This window comes from Anticarsia gemmatalis, chromosome 18 (genome assembly GCF_050436995.1).
Source record: "Anticarsia gemmatalis isolate Benzon Research Colony breed Stoneville strain chromosome 18, ilAntGemm2 primary, whole genome shotgun sequence".
Classification (NCBI taxonomy): Eukaryota; Metazoa; Arthropoda; class Insecta; order Lepidoptera; family Erebidae; genus Anticarsia; species Anticarsia gemmatalis.
In genome coordinates, this window is record NC_134762.1 from 3486141 (window position 1) to 3503684 (window position 17544).

The 17544-nt window shown below is 36.6% G+C and overlaps 2 protein-coding genes across 2 annotated transcripts in view; one reads left to right on the top strand and one right to left on the bottom strand.

The window, feature by feature from the left end:
• The window catches only part of kibra (WW and C2 domain containing protein kibra), a 63417-nt gene extending 58071 nt beyond the window's left edge, over positions 1 to 5346 (bottom strand). Inside the window, exon 1 of the mRNA XM_076125770.1 lies at positions 4853 to 5346. Coding sequence (XP_075981885.1) covers positions 4853 to 4980 — 128 coding nt within the window. The 5' untranslated portion in view covers positions 4981 to 5346. The remainder of the gene's footprint in view (positions 1 to 4852) is intronic.
• Positions 5347 to 9282: 3936 nt separating this feature from the next.
• LOC142980592 (protein FAM114A2) lies at positions 9283 to 17325 on the top strand. The gene is made up of 10 exons (XM_076126059.1): positions 9283 to 9578; positions 10034 to 10237; positions 11050 to 11244; positions 11630 to 11849; positions 12401 to 12652; positions 13088 to 13213; positions 13543 to 13684; positions 14318 to 14503; positions 14977 to 15100; positions 15671 to 17325. Exons 1-10 carry the CDS (start codon positions 9399 to 9401, stop codon positions 15743 to 15745), a joined length of 1704 nt encoding a protein of 567 aa, XP_075982174.1. The 5' UTR covers positions 9283 to 9398; the 3' UTR covers positions 15746 to 17325.
• Positions 17326 to 17544: the final 219 nt, after the last annotated feature.

The window sequence follows — 17544 nt, forward strand, 5'->3', positions numbered from 1 at the left end:
ATAGAACTAGACTAGATATAAACACAATCCATCGACGCAAACAAAACACTATCACCTAATCGCTATTAAATACAGGTGTTTTTGCATACCACAGCGCTTACGATCATTTGCACATTCACAAACCTAAATAGCTTAGTATTGCTAAGAAACAAGGTACATATTGGAATGAGAAAATTGTTTATTATAGTCTGTTGTCGCATATTTCGCCCACGCCCAAATGGCGGGTCGTCAACAATTTATTCAAAATCAAGGATTTGTGCCAGTTCGCCTCACAGTGCCTCTATTTATGGACACCTAAAAATTAAACCATTCACGGCATTAATATAAGCAATAGGACAAGCGGTTTGAGTGGATACAAGCTACGCGATTTGCGTTCAAATATTTTGGATGGAAACGAAAGCATACGAGCCAATCTGCATACGTTTATAGTTCGTACATCAGAGACTTGATTTACATCCATTTGAAATATGACTGAGATTTTACTATCAGATTAATATTATATCTTTATAAAGTCAGAATTATTATTAAAAAAGAATGAAAACATAAAATACGATCATCTACAAAATATCGCTGATGTTCACCTTATTAAGTGCGTCGTTAATTACTTTCCCATAAAAAAAGAACTTTCTTTAATGAATACGCCAGTAAATAACGATATTAATTTTTATTAGACGTTTTTAAGTCGAATAGCGGTAAAGTATCGGTTTCGTTCCATCATCCGACAGATTGGAATCGTACGTTTTACAGTGGACATTAAATCGTCACAAACATCTATAGAGGAAATATTAAATAGGCAACATTCTTTAGTCAACGACGTCTGGGCGTCCTCCGATGGCTAATCAAACACTCTTATGCAAATCAAGCAAATAGTTATACAATTTTATGAGCGACGACTATCGTCAATTTATCACTCCCTATATGGGGGGACAAACACGCAGAAATTCCATCCGACCATTCCGAGGCCCGCTATGTCGACATACCATATTTTGCAAGTTTATCATTGCTTATGCCGACTTCATGGAGTTATGAGGTGGGCCCACTATACGTGTTGGACCATTTATAGAGCCAGAATGGCGAAACTAAACAATAGGTACAACGTAAGGATACAAAATACTAAAATAGATGTGCATAACAATGAAAAAGTCGTTACAAGTAGGTAAACAACTGCTTTATGACGGCATATAGATAAGAGAGGAATGCCAATTTTGATTAGAAACGAGAGCAGTACAGCTTTATCGCATACTTACATAGATAACTTTTAAACATGCGTGATTTTAAACACATTTTCATTATTATAACGATAACGTAATGGATTTCGACTCGCCTTCGATACACGTTACACTATACTAGGATCCAACTATTGCATACTTCCAATTTACGAAATAATTCATCCATTTCCTTCGAATTTTGCAATAAGTCATGTGTGTAATAATGAATTGGATTGTCGAAACTACTTTTCTAAAGTTTTAACGAGACTTCGCCTTGTTCGTAGTTGAAATCAAAATAAATGTGCAGTCTGGCCGATGCCGGCGGCGGGCGGTGTCGACGCGCGTCTGTCTGAATAAAATCGCCAAGGACATATTTATCTGAGAGGAATGCGTAGAATAAACAATGTTGTACGCTATTTCGCGTCCGTTCGCCGCCACGCGCCGCACCCTACGGTACCTACACACTCTAACAAATGTTTTGTAAATCTTCTCCATGAAACATACACAAACTTTACGTAGCACCTAATCAAAGTGAATGGGTTGAAAACTGAGCAAATAAAGCTATTTAAAACGCACTCGATTTAAGTCAAGAAACGTTGTAAAATGCCCAGCCCCTTTAACGTTACGCATGAGGGAGCCAGAACTTGTGCAGTGCGTGGGAAGCACATACTTGGGTTACACAATCTTGTGAAGATACCTTCGTTAAACACGATCGATAGTATAACAAAGTTTTTGCTTTGAGAACGCTGACCATAATCTATGCTCGAACCTTCGCGTTATTAACAGTTTGCAGTATTACATAGCAATCGAGGCAGTAAATACAGGGTGCACATTACACAGTTCGTATTTACATTATTGTTTTACGGCCAATGCTGATCATATAAGGAACAATTACATTATTAAATTAGCTATCACGCCACAAGCTAGTCGACCACAGACGCGCAGATCGCATTGAAACATTCCAACGCATCCTTGTATTTTCCACATACAATGTGCCCGCACCTAGTCGAGTACGCATAGACACCTAACGCAGATTTCACTCGCAACATAGAATTATGCATTAACGATCAACGGAACGCAACACTCTGGAATGCAACAGAACAATGTACCGGCTTAGTGAAACTGCATTCAACCGATACAATTAAAGTAATAAACACTGGCGAACACAGGTATAAGTTCCCATTCGCTTGTTAATCGACGCTATCATTGTCTTCGCTGCTTCCTTGCTTAACGACACAATGAATAGTTTTTCCTCTATTCACAATGCGTAGCTGTCGAACGCTTCTATGTAGTTTACTTTTTTCTGCGACTATTTACGCTCCTCATCTAGTTACGTATCACACTTGTCTTGTCTTGAGATCTGCGAAAACCGCAAATACCCATTCGCACGCAACGTCTCGTTACAGAAGCATTTGAGAAGCCACTTATTACCGTAAATGTATAGTATCAGAGCACAGCGACACCATAAAGATCTTTATCTTCTTAAAATAGCCAATGTAACGAAATAATTCAAAGGCAAATAGTTCACATTAAAAATGATCTTAAAGTATGGCATTTATCTAAACATGAAGAAGCAAGACTTGCTACTCAGACGACATTCTTGTGTGGCAAGTAAATAATTGCATTCTGCCAGAAGCAATGACATGAAGACACATTTTTCATAGCACAACATTTAGGTTCCGTATAAGGTTAATAGCGTCGTATGCGCCCGAGACGTGGCCGGGTTATTTTTAGCATTAATAAATTGGCTTAGTGGCTCGGTTTATTGTGTGCGCGTTTCGCACAAGTAGATGTCGACGATGGAGTGACATCCGCGGTACCTCCGCTCCACACACCAAATTCTAGGTCAGTTTTGACTGTCGTTACTCTTTTACTATACACTTAGCGTTCTTTTCAAAACAATGCGCTAAGTAGGTGATTTGCTGTAGGTAATTGTACATTGCAAACTTTATTGCCTTCGTATCTGCCAACCGCAATTCACAAAAACTATTTGAAATATCCTACTAACACATGGACAAACTTTGAGTAGGCCTTTTAAGATTTTAGTACTATAATACAGACATTACGTTTGGATAATGTAGTTTTACATACCAAGTTAGCAACCACGTCTCAAATATCAAACTGTAATGTCGACCGTATGGAATGCAGTTTGCCAAAAGGTTCAATAAAAATACCACATTATGTTTCCTGTGTCAGCGGCGAATTTTATTGTGGTGTCAATGTACTGGGACCAGATTCTCATGTGCCTTCTCAACTTGAATCAATTTAATCCACATTCGCATACAATATTACATACAATATTTGTTATAGTAATTTGGTTATAAAATGGAAAACTACAAATTTTATTTTTGAGACTTCTTCATTATATTTCTAGTGCACTACTGACAGAAAGTCAGGCTTATACAGCCTTGCTTTTGAACAAACCTGATAGTTAACAATCGTAAAAATCATGTATCTAATCGTTTCAATCATTAACTATGAAGTTTTCATTGATTGTGCATTTGCACTGAAATTGTTTTGCAATTAAAACCGTATTTTATGCTGTCCATCTGCAGAGCGTATAACGGTACCCTGTATTTTTTTATTAATAGAACTGTTTATGGCGAATCCTATTAGCCCGTTATACAACGAGCAAGTGCCATCAGAAGCAGACAGTTAGCCTTTTAGGACGACTTATTTTCCTAATAGAACAGACATCACTACCGCTAATTGTTACGCCATTTATCATCACCGAAGTGATAATTGACCGGTTTTAACTGTAACCGTGCATTTTCAAGTGCAGGTGTACAGTTTTTAAGGTTAAATTTTTAAAACAATGGTGCAGGTGTCGGATTAACTATGGTAAATAGATACGGCTAGAGACATGATCGGTATTTAATAGGGATGTGTTGTGCAGCACCTGCAGCTTGCTGAGGTGGTGAAGGAGGGTGTGGGGAGACGGCGGCACGGCGGAGGGGAGGGGGAGTGCGCCGCTTTAGAAAGGCGCGACCATCGCCGCAGGCCCGGGCCGCATTCTACGGCCTGTCATTCACACCGCGCAACTTGCCTATGCATTGCATTCCATCTCCCACCGCGTTCTCCACGCATCGGCACCATACACACACGCGCACCTTACGAAACCACCGACCGCACCAGCATCTAGACAACATGCCACACTCATACTTAACACATAAACGCTTCATCGAATTATTTCTGCGCCAGTTCAGCCACTAACATTGCTATGAACCAGTTCCGTGGCCTCATTAGTCGCGTTCCAACTTCGCCGCTCACCAAATACGACCCCATACGAAAACAAGACCACAGTATACATTCCAAAGGATAACAAATGATAACCATAATTTGTGTTTAGCTCATTTGTTGTCACTAAATTGTGGAATGTCGTGTGAAATCGAGGTTGACGCGCATTCTTACCACTAGAGAGCAGCAGCGTCGCGGCGACGGAACACTTTGTTTTTCACGATTTATTCTATTTTAGAGTTGCGTTTATCACTTGTAACTTCATCACGACCAAATATATCATTAACACTCCCGATATTTATGTTCACAACACTCAAATTCAATCAGAAAACTATAGAAATAGCATTGGAATGTAAAGTTTTGACATGGGGCTCTTACGGGTTAACACTTCTCTTTGGAAAACTTACCTGTCTCGCGGGTCGATCCACGTCGTTTTTCTACTGTTGTGGTCGATGAAATACAGTTTTCCGTCAAAGTCCCTCGCGTAATCCCATCCGTCGGGCAAGGGTATCTCACCGTTTCGTCTCCTTGGCATATTTCACTGATTAAATCCATTCAAACGAGTAACGAAGCACACTCGCGAACTAGCTACACGGCCATGTTGAATACCTCATTACGAGGTGTGACGTCACGCGGGATCGGCCAATAGCGGCGAAGGGCCCCCACGATGGAATGCGGCGCGTACGCGAGCGCGAACACACGAAGCGGTTCCGTACGTCACTCCTCCGATAGCAACGATACACGCGACCGCACTACGCGACCCCGCGTCGCTGACTGAACCCCGCCGACTCGTAGCCACGTTATCACCGCACATGATAATATTCACTACCAGCACCTACTGTCTAAATGCATTCCTCGACCATCTAATGTTTACATTACATGGTCTACTAGTGGCGACTGACTGATGCTATGTACGGTGCGGAGACTGTGAAACTGGCAATGTAAGCAAAAAGTAGGTAGGTACATACCCATTCAATCTATTTACGATTCCGCTGTATAAATATGTATAGACGGGCGTGTATACGTATAGATCGCATTCCACAGCGTATGTATATACGAGCATACATACAAATTACTGATATGTACCTACGGAAGTACGTATGTTTATCTGTCGTTATTATAATAACGTTACTACATTAGAGCACATTGTCTCCTTGTGTTATGATAATCTAGTCATTTTATGTGACCTACTAATTTTAACTTAGCTACATAAAAAACTTCGAAACAAGGTTACAACTCAGTGATTCCAGTAGCGGAAATGTTTTGGCATCAAACTTTGCGAATTCTTGAAATATGACGCGTTGGAGTTTTTAAACTGTTCTAATGAGGTTTAACAAAACAATGCTGTGTTTTTGAATAGAGCGTATTGTTTATCAAAATAAACCCTAACGAGTTAATCTGTTAGGTAATGTTTTAAACAACAATTAAAACAAAAGGCTCTTATCAGCCGTCTCAAAAATGCTATTGTGTAAATAAAAATACTTTGGTTCGTACACGACTGGAATGGAAATTATTGTATGTATATTTTTATTAGTTTAGCCAATCGATTAATAGCTGTAAAATACGTGAACGATTGTGGAGACATAAAGCTGATTAATTTTGTGCTGTAAACCGTCGCTTCAATTAGTTCAACTATAAAAATGTTATTGACTACCTTTTAATTCCTCAAGAATGATTATTTATATTATAAAAAAGACAAAAGTGAATTGTGTTCAAAAATGTACTCAATCAATCGCTTGTAGTTTTTTTAATGAATACGTTAATAAAAATACCCTCTTTTTTGTTTTAATGTTTCCCTAACACTTAAAATCGCGACTATATTTTTTATAGAGATTAACATAAAACGTATTAATACGTCTACATTATTTCGGCAGTTATTTTAAGTCCTACGTAATATGGGGGCGAGTCTACCAATAATCGGGCAAATTTCCAAACGCACGGTGCTGCTGTGGATTATTCTAACAACAAAGCCAGCAACACTTCGCGACTACGGAACCAGTGGCTAAGCAGCAACACTTGACTAAAGAACTATTAGTGCATTACCCAAACAAACAACTAGGTAATTTGATTTGGCACTTCCTTTTGGATAGAAGAAACGATGAATGAACGGTGTCTCTCTTTTTGTCATTTCTTAGCTTGTTTACGAGTGTCAATGACACAGTTGGAAGCGACTTTTTTCTAATGAATAGGCAATCTTGTCTCGGTATACCTAGTTTCAGGTCACTTAAAATATTTATTTACTCGCAGTATGAAGAAGTGCCTATAAGATCAAGCGTTTCATTGTTGTTTCAGAACGACACGATAGGTACTTTTAGAAGCACTAACGTCTACCTATAGAGACCTACGTAAGCAGGTAGGTAGGTAGGCATATAGGTATTAAGAACTCTCAAAGTAAGAACTATAGAATGTGTCCGTATGTCTCTTTATGGTATCGAGTAAATCCTCGCAAAACGTTAAAATTTTTGGACTAAGTCTAATAAACTTACGAGATTTTTGTGATTAAAGATCATTGACATTATAATTATGATCATCTCTTGGTGTATGGAACGAAGTCGATGCAACTGTACCTACTTATTTTATAGACCTAAAATTATTAAAATAAAGCTAGGAAGTTAAAGTTTTACAGTGCATAAAACTTCAAACGTAGGTAACGTTCGAAATCAAAACAAATATGGCGACATTACGCGGATTTTTTTCGCAAACCCCGAAAACTAATTTGTACATTCCCAAACATTCAATATCCACTATCACGGTACTAAGTTTAAGCTAAATATTATATTAGGTATATACCTACTTCCCACATAAATATTATTGATATGAAACAAGTTTCCACTTACCGAAAGGTCCAAGAGTTCTTGTCTTCAAAATGGGTTGGTGGGTAGGTACTCTTCGTAGACTTACTTCCGTACTTCACTTATTAAGTTGGGTATCTATTTCACCTATAAATCAATCAATAACACTAAATACGAGTAATTCTACATAAAACAGGCAGATACCTACAAGCAAAGCAACTGACGATCAAAGCATTCGGAGCAAACGAAATTATAGTCAAATTAGCAACAGGCACAACATAAAAGTTTTATAAAATAAATACTGACGCATAATCATGATGATATAGTAACAATAAAATAACTTATGCCATCAAAAACATTCTGTAAAAACCTCAAGTCTCGCCGTAAAAAGTTGTGAGATCTATATAATACCAAGTCGATTAATCTATTTAGTCTCTACTTAAAGGACCTTCTGTCTTAAGTTATTACGTATGTTATTATCATGCCAATTTAAAAAAAATACCTTTAAAACAAATAGACCGACCTGGCCATCGCATGATTTGATTATTAGTATGTATCACACTACACAGCTCGACGAGAAGTTAATGCTCCTGAAATGTTAATGGCGAATTTGTGTTTTCTTGCGATGACCAAGTCGATCTATTTGTTTTAAACGTATTTTTTTTAAATTGGCATGATAATAACATACGTAATAACTTAAGACAGAAGGTCCTTTAAGTAGAGACTAAATAGATTAATCGACTTGGTATTATATAGATCTCACAACTTTTTACGGCGAGACTTGAGGTTTTTACAGAATGTTTTTGATGGCATCTCACTTCTTTTTGTAGAGCGAACATAAGTCCAATTTGTATGGAAAGACGTTTTTTTTCATAATTCAACATATTTTCCTATGGGAATGTTGTTCAGTTTCATGGGCTAAACACCCTTAACCACCCTATACCCCCTCCCGTTATGCCTCATATAGTAGGTACCTATTTACACCTATTTATTATTTTATTTTCTACAGTAATAATAATTCATTAACTGCAAATGTAACCTTGTAATCTTATACATTTATATGGGATTACAAAGTTATTGTTGCAGTTGGTGTATTTAGAAAACTGGACCGAAATTAGAAAATATTAAATTTTTCCCATGATAAAGACACTAAACCCTATTTGTATTCTAAATTTTAAGCTTCTAAGTCTGCTAGAAGTACCTTAGACTTTTGATGATCGGTGAGTCAGTGAGTCAGTGAATCAGTGAGTGACAAAATTCAAAATTTTAACAAGTTGTCATTCTTAAACTACTGGTTCAAATTGACTGAAATTTTAAATATACCGTGTTTATACAATGACTGATTAGTTGCTGAAAATCCAGGCTTCTTGTTTTATCCACAACGAAATTATAGGGGTGTCAAAAATAGCCCGAATTGCTTCGAGAAAAGGATGTTACGGCCGTGCCGCTTTTTTTTTGCTCGACTTGCGGGGGCACTTCCGTGCATTTTAAATATACCGTGTTTATACAATGACTGATTAGTTGCTGAAAATCCAGGCTTCTTGTTTTATCCACAACGAAATTATAGGGGTGTCAAAAATAGCCCGAATTGCTTCGAGAAAAGGATGTTACGGCCGTGCCGCTTTTTTTTTGCTCGACTTGCGGGGGCACTTCCGTGCCCCCAGATTTCAAAATCTTAACACAGAAAAGTAAAAACAATCAACAATCAAATGAAAACGTTTGAATTTTTTTGTTTCTTTTTCGTTTAGAACCTTTAAAACTTATCTTCTTTCGGCCTGTACCTAATACATAGGAATCAATTATTATATTTCTTATTGAGTATACCTATGTTATAAAATTATATTTATTATACTTTTACCAAATAAATCAGATATTAATAAAATATCAATGTAGAATAATAATCAAAACTACATTCCCTTGTTTGATCGGCTTACCTGCTTCTTTCTACCTTGAAAGACAAAGACAACATAAAATTTTTACAGGTTATGAATGCCTAAAACGTAAAAATATGGAACGCTATCTGTCAATGTCATGTGTTGGCAATATTGACAAGTTGACAACACGTACTTCGTATTCGTAATTCGTATTGTTTCCATTTTCTCAATAAATTTATTTAAATTAGCTAATTATCGTGTGATAAAAGAGTAAGCGTTATATTACAATGCCAACAAGCGATAGTGAGGATTTTGAGAGTGCTGATGAGGGCCATGGCACTCCTGACAAAAAGGGAAGGAAAAAGAGACTATCTTCCTCTAATTACAGTGACAATGCACTGGAAACTGACCCTAAGGTCTCAAGTAATGTACCAGCTAGCAATGTACAAAAACCCGTAGAAAATGTGGTAAGTTTCTCTCTGTATCATCAAATTAAACATGTATAAAATTTTCAAAACTGATTCCATATTGAGCAATGTGATTAATTCATACATATGTAATGATTGTATGTTAATTTTGCTGGTATGTTATCACGCAATATACAAATTTGAACACTTCCTATAAAGTATTGTCGGTATTGACCTATTATGTAGAGAAACATATGTAGATGACCTTTGATTTGTGAATAACATGATATGTTTATTAGTGTGTGTTCTAGCTAAATATGAAACTATTATCAGTCTATATTAAGCTCACTTAGATCTGTAGGGAATAGGTGTGCCCTTCATCATAACTTGTAATTAAATTCCGCAAAAATATAAAATATTTCATGTTTCATTGTATGTTCATGGTTCATTTCTTATTTTAAATAATTCATATCATTTAATTTCCTGATGATTATAACACTATTTTTATATTCTAGGCTGCAGCCGATGGTTGGGATGACTTTGACATAGATGAATCTGAACCCGAACCAACACCTTCCAAGCCTGCACCGACTAAACCAGCACAGAAAGATACTAAACCATCAAGTAAACCAGCTGAAGTCAGTCAAAAGTCACAAGATACAGGTTGGGATGATTTTGATGATTGGGGACAGGATGACAATGCTGATAATGCACCTAAAGTAAGTATAAGTAATGTTATTGACAAAAGTAAGGCCAACCAGACGAGATAAAAAACGTAAATATGCAGACTGCTATGTAGTTACGTTGCGAGAGCGCAGTTATCAACATTTGGCCTGCCATTTTATGAACTTGTTCATACCTGTTTGGATTGCGTTGAAACTCACACATATTTTTTCTTTGTCATATTTACTTGTTTTTTTGTTTAAAATTCGGACTTAATAATAAATTATAGAAATAAAACTGTTTTGAACCGCTGAAACGTTATTTACATTCTTTATCTCATCTGGTTGGCCACACTTTATAAAATTAACCAACTTAATAGGTAGTGACAATGTCAATAATGCACCTAAAGTAAGCCAATACAAGTTACTCTATTGATGAAGAAATTTAACTATCTTAATAGGTAGTGGTGTAGGCTTGACTCTTTTTTTATAAAGTCTGTTATCTGAGCAGCTCTGAAGTGAAATAGGGTCACCTTTAGATTTTAAGAAAATGCTTTGCATTTAGACATACTTACACATACTGTTCTGAATTACAGTTCAGTACTCTAGCCCTATCTTAATTAAACCACTGTACTGGGGTTTACCTAACAACCATCATTTACATGTGTAACTGAGGGAGCTCTAGGACTTAAAAAATACTACAGTGCAGATATTTAAAGCCTTGTGATCACACATAGGCTACACTCAGCTATTTAGTTAGCACGTTCACTGGCCCCATCGCTTATGTGCGTTTCGTAATACGCACATACACGTTGGGGACAGCGAACGTGTTAATAACTAAGTTGAAATACATATTTAATTACTTGCAGACATCACCCCCACACACCACAGCCACAGCTGCAAAACCACAGCCACAGCAAACACAACCAGACATCAGGGAGGTGACAGACAGACTTGCAGCAGCCTCTACTGGCGGCAGTGGCTGGGGATGGGGATGGAGTGTGGACTCACTGCTCAGTAGTGCTACAGCTGGTATTAGTAATATTACCAGTCAGGTGTCACAGGTAAGGAAAACATAAATTGACTATGAATTAAATGTGAGTGTGATCTGGGTAAAGAGGTTGAGGATAGATCAAAGCAGAGAAGTTTTAGGAAGGCTGAATGTTCAAGTATAATATAAAACATGGAAGAGAAAGATTAAACTTTAGTCCTGACACAATATAACACAGTTGACTGTAACTTACAAAATTTTACTGACTGAGCGGTTCTTAAGTGCAAAACTGCAGAATATTTTGTTTACCTGGTATTTTAACGAAAGACCTCCCTGTTACTTTCCAACCGATTTGCCGTAAGGCACTCCTAAACACATTTATTGGTGGATTGAAGTGTTAAAAACATGTAGTAATTGCGAAATAACTACTAATTAAAAAAGTTTTTTCTACTTTCTAGGGCCTATCAACAGTCCTAGAAACAGGCATAGGTGCTCCAGACCCAGAAGAGTTAGCTAGAATGAAAGTGAAAGAACGAGAAGAAGAGGTAAAAGCCAGCACACCAAATAATGTACCGACTGAGGAGAGACCGGTGGAAAGTGACGAGTCAAAGGCCACTGGTGATGCATTCCAGTTTGGCAGCCTGCTGTCTGGAGTTACCAAGTTTGTGGAGAGTACTAGTAAGTGTAATATTCTGTTTACTCATAGTAGTAACAGATTTGTTTCTATATCATTTTATAGTCTGTGATTTTCTGATTTTCTTGTTTGTAAACTCGCTTCCTTGCTCATCCCAACTTAGATTTATTTTATTTAGCCTATTTCTGTGTCCCACTGCTGAGCAAAGGCCTCTCCCCTAGACTTCCAGTCTCCTCGGTCGCTTGCTGCCTACGGCCAATCTTCCAGGAACGCGTCTATGTCGTCCCGCCATCTCCGTTTGGGCCTTCCCCGTTGCCGCCGACCATCTTGTGGCACCCACTTCGTGGCTATATTAGCCCATCTCAACTTAGATTTAATAAGACAAAAAAAATCTTATGAGTAAAGCTGTCCATGTTACCCATATTGACAACATACACATGAAAGATGAGAAAAGAAAAATAAACTCATTAACCAACTGGGGTATTTCAGATTTCATAACATAAACTGCCTCTTGAACCACAGTCCCTAAATATAGCTATTTATTTCTTAGATTTGCTCCACACCCATAGTAAATAAATACATTTTATAATTTCAGGTACAAAAGTAATATCTGGAGGTCTAGACACATTAGAAACAATAGGCAAGAAAACAATGGAAGTCCTTCAAGACGGTGACCCAGGGTTAGCCAAGAAGCGAGCATTACTCGGCCTAGGAGCTGGAGACAAGCCGGTGCTGTCCCAAGTGTTGAGGGAAGCGAAGGCTAAGGCTGATGAAGAAGACAAGGTTAGGGAAGAGAAGAGGGAAGCTAAGGAAGTGCATTATGAGAATCTGTTTGATGATTTTGAGGGTAGGTGGATATTTGACAGTTTAGTTGTGAATTGTACTGTTTAAGCATAGTGTTTTTGTTTATGCATTTGGGCAAAAATTTGGTTGTAATGTATTTGTGTAGGCCTGGCTTTAACTCGATTTATCGGTTGCTGCTGGTGTAATTTATAAGAGTTTTAGAGTACTGTCCTGTAATTTTGTGTGTAGAATGAATAACTGGTTCAGGGTATTCAGTATTTGACGACTAATTTAAAAAAAAAAGATGAAGAATTGACAGATAACTATTATGCTGTTGGCAGATTTACCTGAGAGTTTAATTAAGAAAAATCTTGTTATATACCGTGATTTAATTAAGATTTGATTTTTATCATTATTTATCTGCGAATGACTAATCAATCACATGCATATTTTGTTTTTGTCATTATCACATTACACTAAGTTAACAATGTGTTTTCAGGCCTAGTCCATTTAGAAGCGTTAGAGATGTTGTCCAAACAAGTGAGCATGCGCATAGAGGAGCGCATGCGCGGTGTTGAGCCTGACAAACGACAGGATATGAAGGAGACGCTACAACAAGTCGCAGGTATTAATTTTATTACTAACAATGTGTACATGATTTAATGAGAACTCTTCAGACTTATTGGTATAATTACTGTATGTATTATTTTAGAAATTTTTTAAGCTTTTGAAACGACCCATTGTAACAAATTCTACTTTATATCTTGCTTCAAATTCCATGTCTTCTTTATTATTACAAAATCAGTTTGTACCTACTCCAATTTGCCTGACAATCAACAAATTGTTAAATTATTTCGTTTAAAGTTAAAAGTTGTAATACCTTTCACCTTAAAACGAAATAATTTTGCCATCACCTGTAGACATATTGCTAAATTATATTTAAAACATTTCTAGAGCTATGTGAAATGCCCGAGGAAGACGAAGACGATGATGAACCTTCTAGCGACGACACATCAAAGCCTGACGCGTTCCACGAACGATTGCAGAACGCCACACAAGATCTAGGACTGAAGCTGCAGTTCTTGCCGTTAGTCAAGTGAGTACTCATACATCTGCCAAATTCCCAAAGTTGAATAAGTACGTCATCTGCTACTACGACCAGTTATTGGCTTAAAAAACAGTTGAAATGTACCTATAGTTATACAGATTTATTATTGTTTAAGCTACCACTGTATGCTTTAAAATAACTGCATATATACTTATTTCGTAATTCAGTCGCTCCACGTAAAATACTAGTATTCAGCTGCATCCGGTGAGACTGTAAGCCGACTCTAATATAGTTGGAAGAAAGGTTAGGCTGATGATGTAAGTCATACGCTAGTACCTAAAGTATATATCCACGTGATGAGTGCACGCACCGCTAAAGCATAAAAAAATACTGAATACTATTAAAGGGAATAATTTCGTGGCATCCATAGACAGTTACGCTCACCGGTCGGTAAATGAACTGTGGGTTAAGCCAACCTTGGCATCGTGGTATTTGAACTGAGCGTCTCCGTGATTCGAAGGGCACGTAAAAAGCCCATCTCGGTAGTTGCCAATTAAAATATCGTTTATGTCGTTAAGCCACCTCAAAGGCCTTTGGGCGGCTTGAAGGACTGTGGCACTAGGTTGACCACTAACCATACGATAAGAAAATTATTAATTTCGCATTTATTATCTATTACAGACAATACACACAGATAGTGGAATACACACCTACGGAACCGGAGTCAGTGAAGGCGATATACAAGCGTGGCGTATCAAGCTTGGCGCAGGCCACCGCGCTCTCCGTGGAACAGTACCACAAGGCGGCTGAGATGTTGCTCGTCAAGACTAGACGGTCTACCGCTGATGAAGCAGATGCTCTCACTCAGTAAGTACATAAACCAGAGGCTGTATTATGAAATATATTTCTTCTTCTTCTTCTTCTGGCGTGTCAACGACTCACCATAATGATACTTATACTGTGGTTGACTAGAACATGGCAACTTCGAATGTATTTGATGCATTATAGTATATAATACCTTTCGACTATTTAATGCTTTTCTAATAAACCATGATATATTTTTAACATAATATGAAATATCTAGTCGTTAGTTGAAAGTAATTAGTCATTGTGAGTAAAATTTTATAAGAGTAGCCTAATAGCAACACAAAATAATGTATATGGCATAATACTCTGTAATTGAACTGAAAATATTTGGTTTTATAAACTTTCTAAAACAGATTGAAACCCGTAATTAAAAATCACTTTGTCTCTATTCGAAATCCTTGCCCCGCAATGGGACACAATAGATAAAAAAAGGGCTATTAAAATTTTACCGTATATTTCATTCATCTTTACAGAATGACAGTAGTGTTAACAAAACACATCAGTGAAATAGCGACACTCTTCACTGAGAAGCTGAATTCACTACCCACAGAGAATAAGGAACAAATGAACAATTACATCACCAACATATTTTTAGAGGTAAGTTAGCATATTTACTTATACAATAATGAAACTTTTATTGAAGCAATAAGTTGTAAACGTAACAGCGACATCTATCGGCTAACAAAAGAACTATAATGATATCGTCATCTAAGTTTTGGGTGTTCAACAAAATATTGTTACAATTAATAGCATAATAGTGTCCTATTGTAGGACAAAATCTCCCATTCCAGTAATACACTACTATATTATTATCACAATTTTGTGAGGTTGATTGAGATTAGTTTGATGGGTAAATGAGTTAATGGTGTAGTTGCCAGTTCATACGATGGGCTAGTTGTTTTATAGTTAAGTTATTGTGTGGAATATCCGCTCCCTATTAAATTGTAAATGCCAAGACGCCCCGACCTGGTCTGTATATTTCGTGTATAACAGTAGTGAAATAGTTATTCTCGCCTCAACTCACAAAAATTCTAAACATCATTCAGAAAGTTATGTTTAATTATTGCAGATGTTTTACAGCAAAGCCCTTTGGGCTCAGCAGTGGGTCGAAAATAGCAAAAAAAGATGCTTCAAGCCATTGAAACTAATATGTTATTGCTTTTCCAGGCCGGAAACAGTTCAACATACATCCAGAACGCGTTCCAACTAGCGCTGCCTATACTACAGATAGGTGCCGTTTAACTGTACAATAACTATGTGATATCTTACGATTAAAGTGTTGTTACATATTATTATGTATTCAAAGTTTATTCATCGGTGTTTTAATGGTGGAGTAGCTAGGGGTAGTATGGGGATCCTAGCCGGTGGGTCGAACGTTTTCCCCGACTCCAACGGGTTTTCCTGACGAAAAAAAAAGGGGTAGTATGGGGATTTTGAGATGTTTGGCGTGTGTGACAATACTTATATAGTCTCATAACTTAGTAGAGATCTTCCCATGAAAAGGTAGCGAGTGGTGAACGTATACTATCAGCCTAGCCTTTCTTACAATTATGTTGGAGTCGGCTTTCAGTCTCACCGGATGGAGCGACTGCCTATCGGTAGTACACGGTATTCAAAACTCATAATTTTACGATCAGAACATGAGTGACCCGTATTCTTATGTTGCTAATGGTGACCTGTTTGATAGAGCTACTTTATTTTGGAAATATACAGAATTATTTATTATAATCGGGATAGATTGGGCATGCCAAAGCTCTTTATTAAGTTGTGGGACTATAGTGATGTGTGATAAGATATAAACTTGGTTTAGTCATAGAAAACATAGGTCTTTAGATGATTTTCATTTCGCAGTTGTGTGTAAAACTAGATAGCACTTTAAAGACAGTGTTGAAATGTCATCGTGGATGTAATATTATATTTTTGAATTTGTATGAGATTTTTAGAGTTCAAATGAATCAGTGACAATACAAGGAGGATACTTTTGCATCTAATGGGTTAGATTTTTCTCTGTAATATATGTAGGATCGGCGGACTAAAGAACATAAGTCAAAAATTCGATATTTTTTATTAGGTCTCTCGACTTCAAATAATTCAATACGCCATCTGACTAAAGCACTTAAGTCACTGAGAAATAATTCTCAGCATACTAAGTGATGTACCTTATCAGCCTCGCACAATTTGAAAATTCCAAGACGGAATAAAAAACGTTTATTATGTGTTCCTGTTAAGTTCGACTTTTTGACTTATGTTCTTTAGTCCGCCGATCCTACAATATCCTAATGTGTTTTTCGTATTCTGAATGAATGAATAATCTTTATTATTGAAAGTAAGAGTCTGGAAATACGTATATTTTAGTTTGTAAAGGACTCGAATGTAAATAATATTTTTTTTGGCCTAATGGACATCTATTTTTTAGCATACATCACATTTTTTATTATTTAGAATATTACATACTCAACAAATACAATATTACACGGGAATACACTCATATAATAGTTATTTACCTTGATTTTCTTGACATTTCGGCCAAGTTGCACTTGCAAGCTGACTCAAAAGTGATTTTTTTTATGAATTACAAAACAATACCATATCAATATATTTAAAATAACACAATAAAAGGCTACTCCACCTATCTTTGTTATAAAAAATCTAAAATTGTTCCATATTTTAGGTCTATAATGAAATTGAAAATTGTGCTAATAGAATAATCATGAACTAAAATGTGTTCTATATAAATCTTTATGATATAGATGTTTATATATCTGTGAATATGCCTAATATATGAATATGCATTTAATTATAGTCAAAGATTTTTTATTAATGCTTGGTTTTTTATTTTCGAATGCTTTACGGGGCTTTACCTGTCCTATGTAAACTTTGGGTGTATCAACAGATAAGTATTTATGACTGATTCCCACCGTTAAGTTAAGCAAATAAAGTCAATAAAATAGTATAAAATTAACTTTATTGATAGATAATTAAAGCAGAATTTGCCGTCACTTAACTTAAACAAAAACAAGTATATTAAATGAATACAGTTT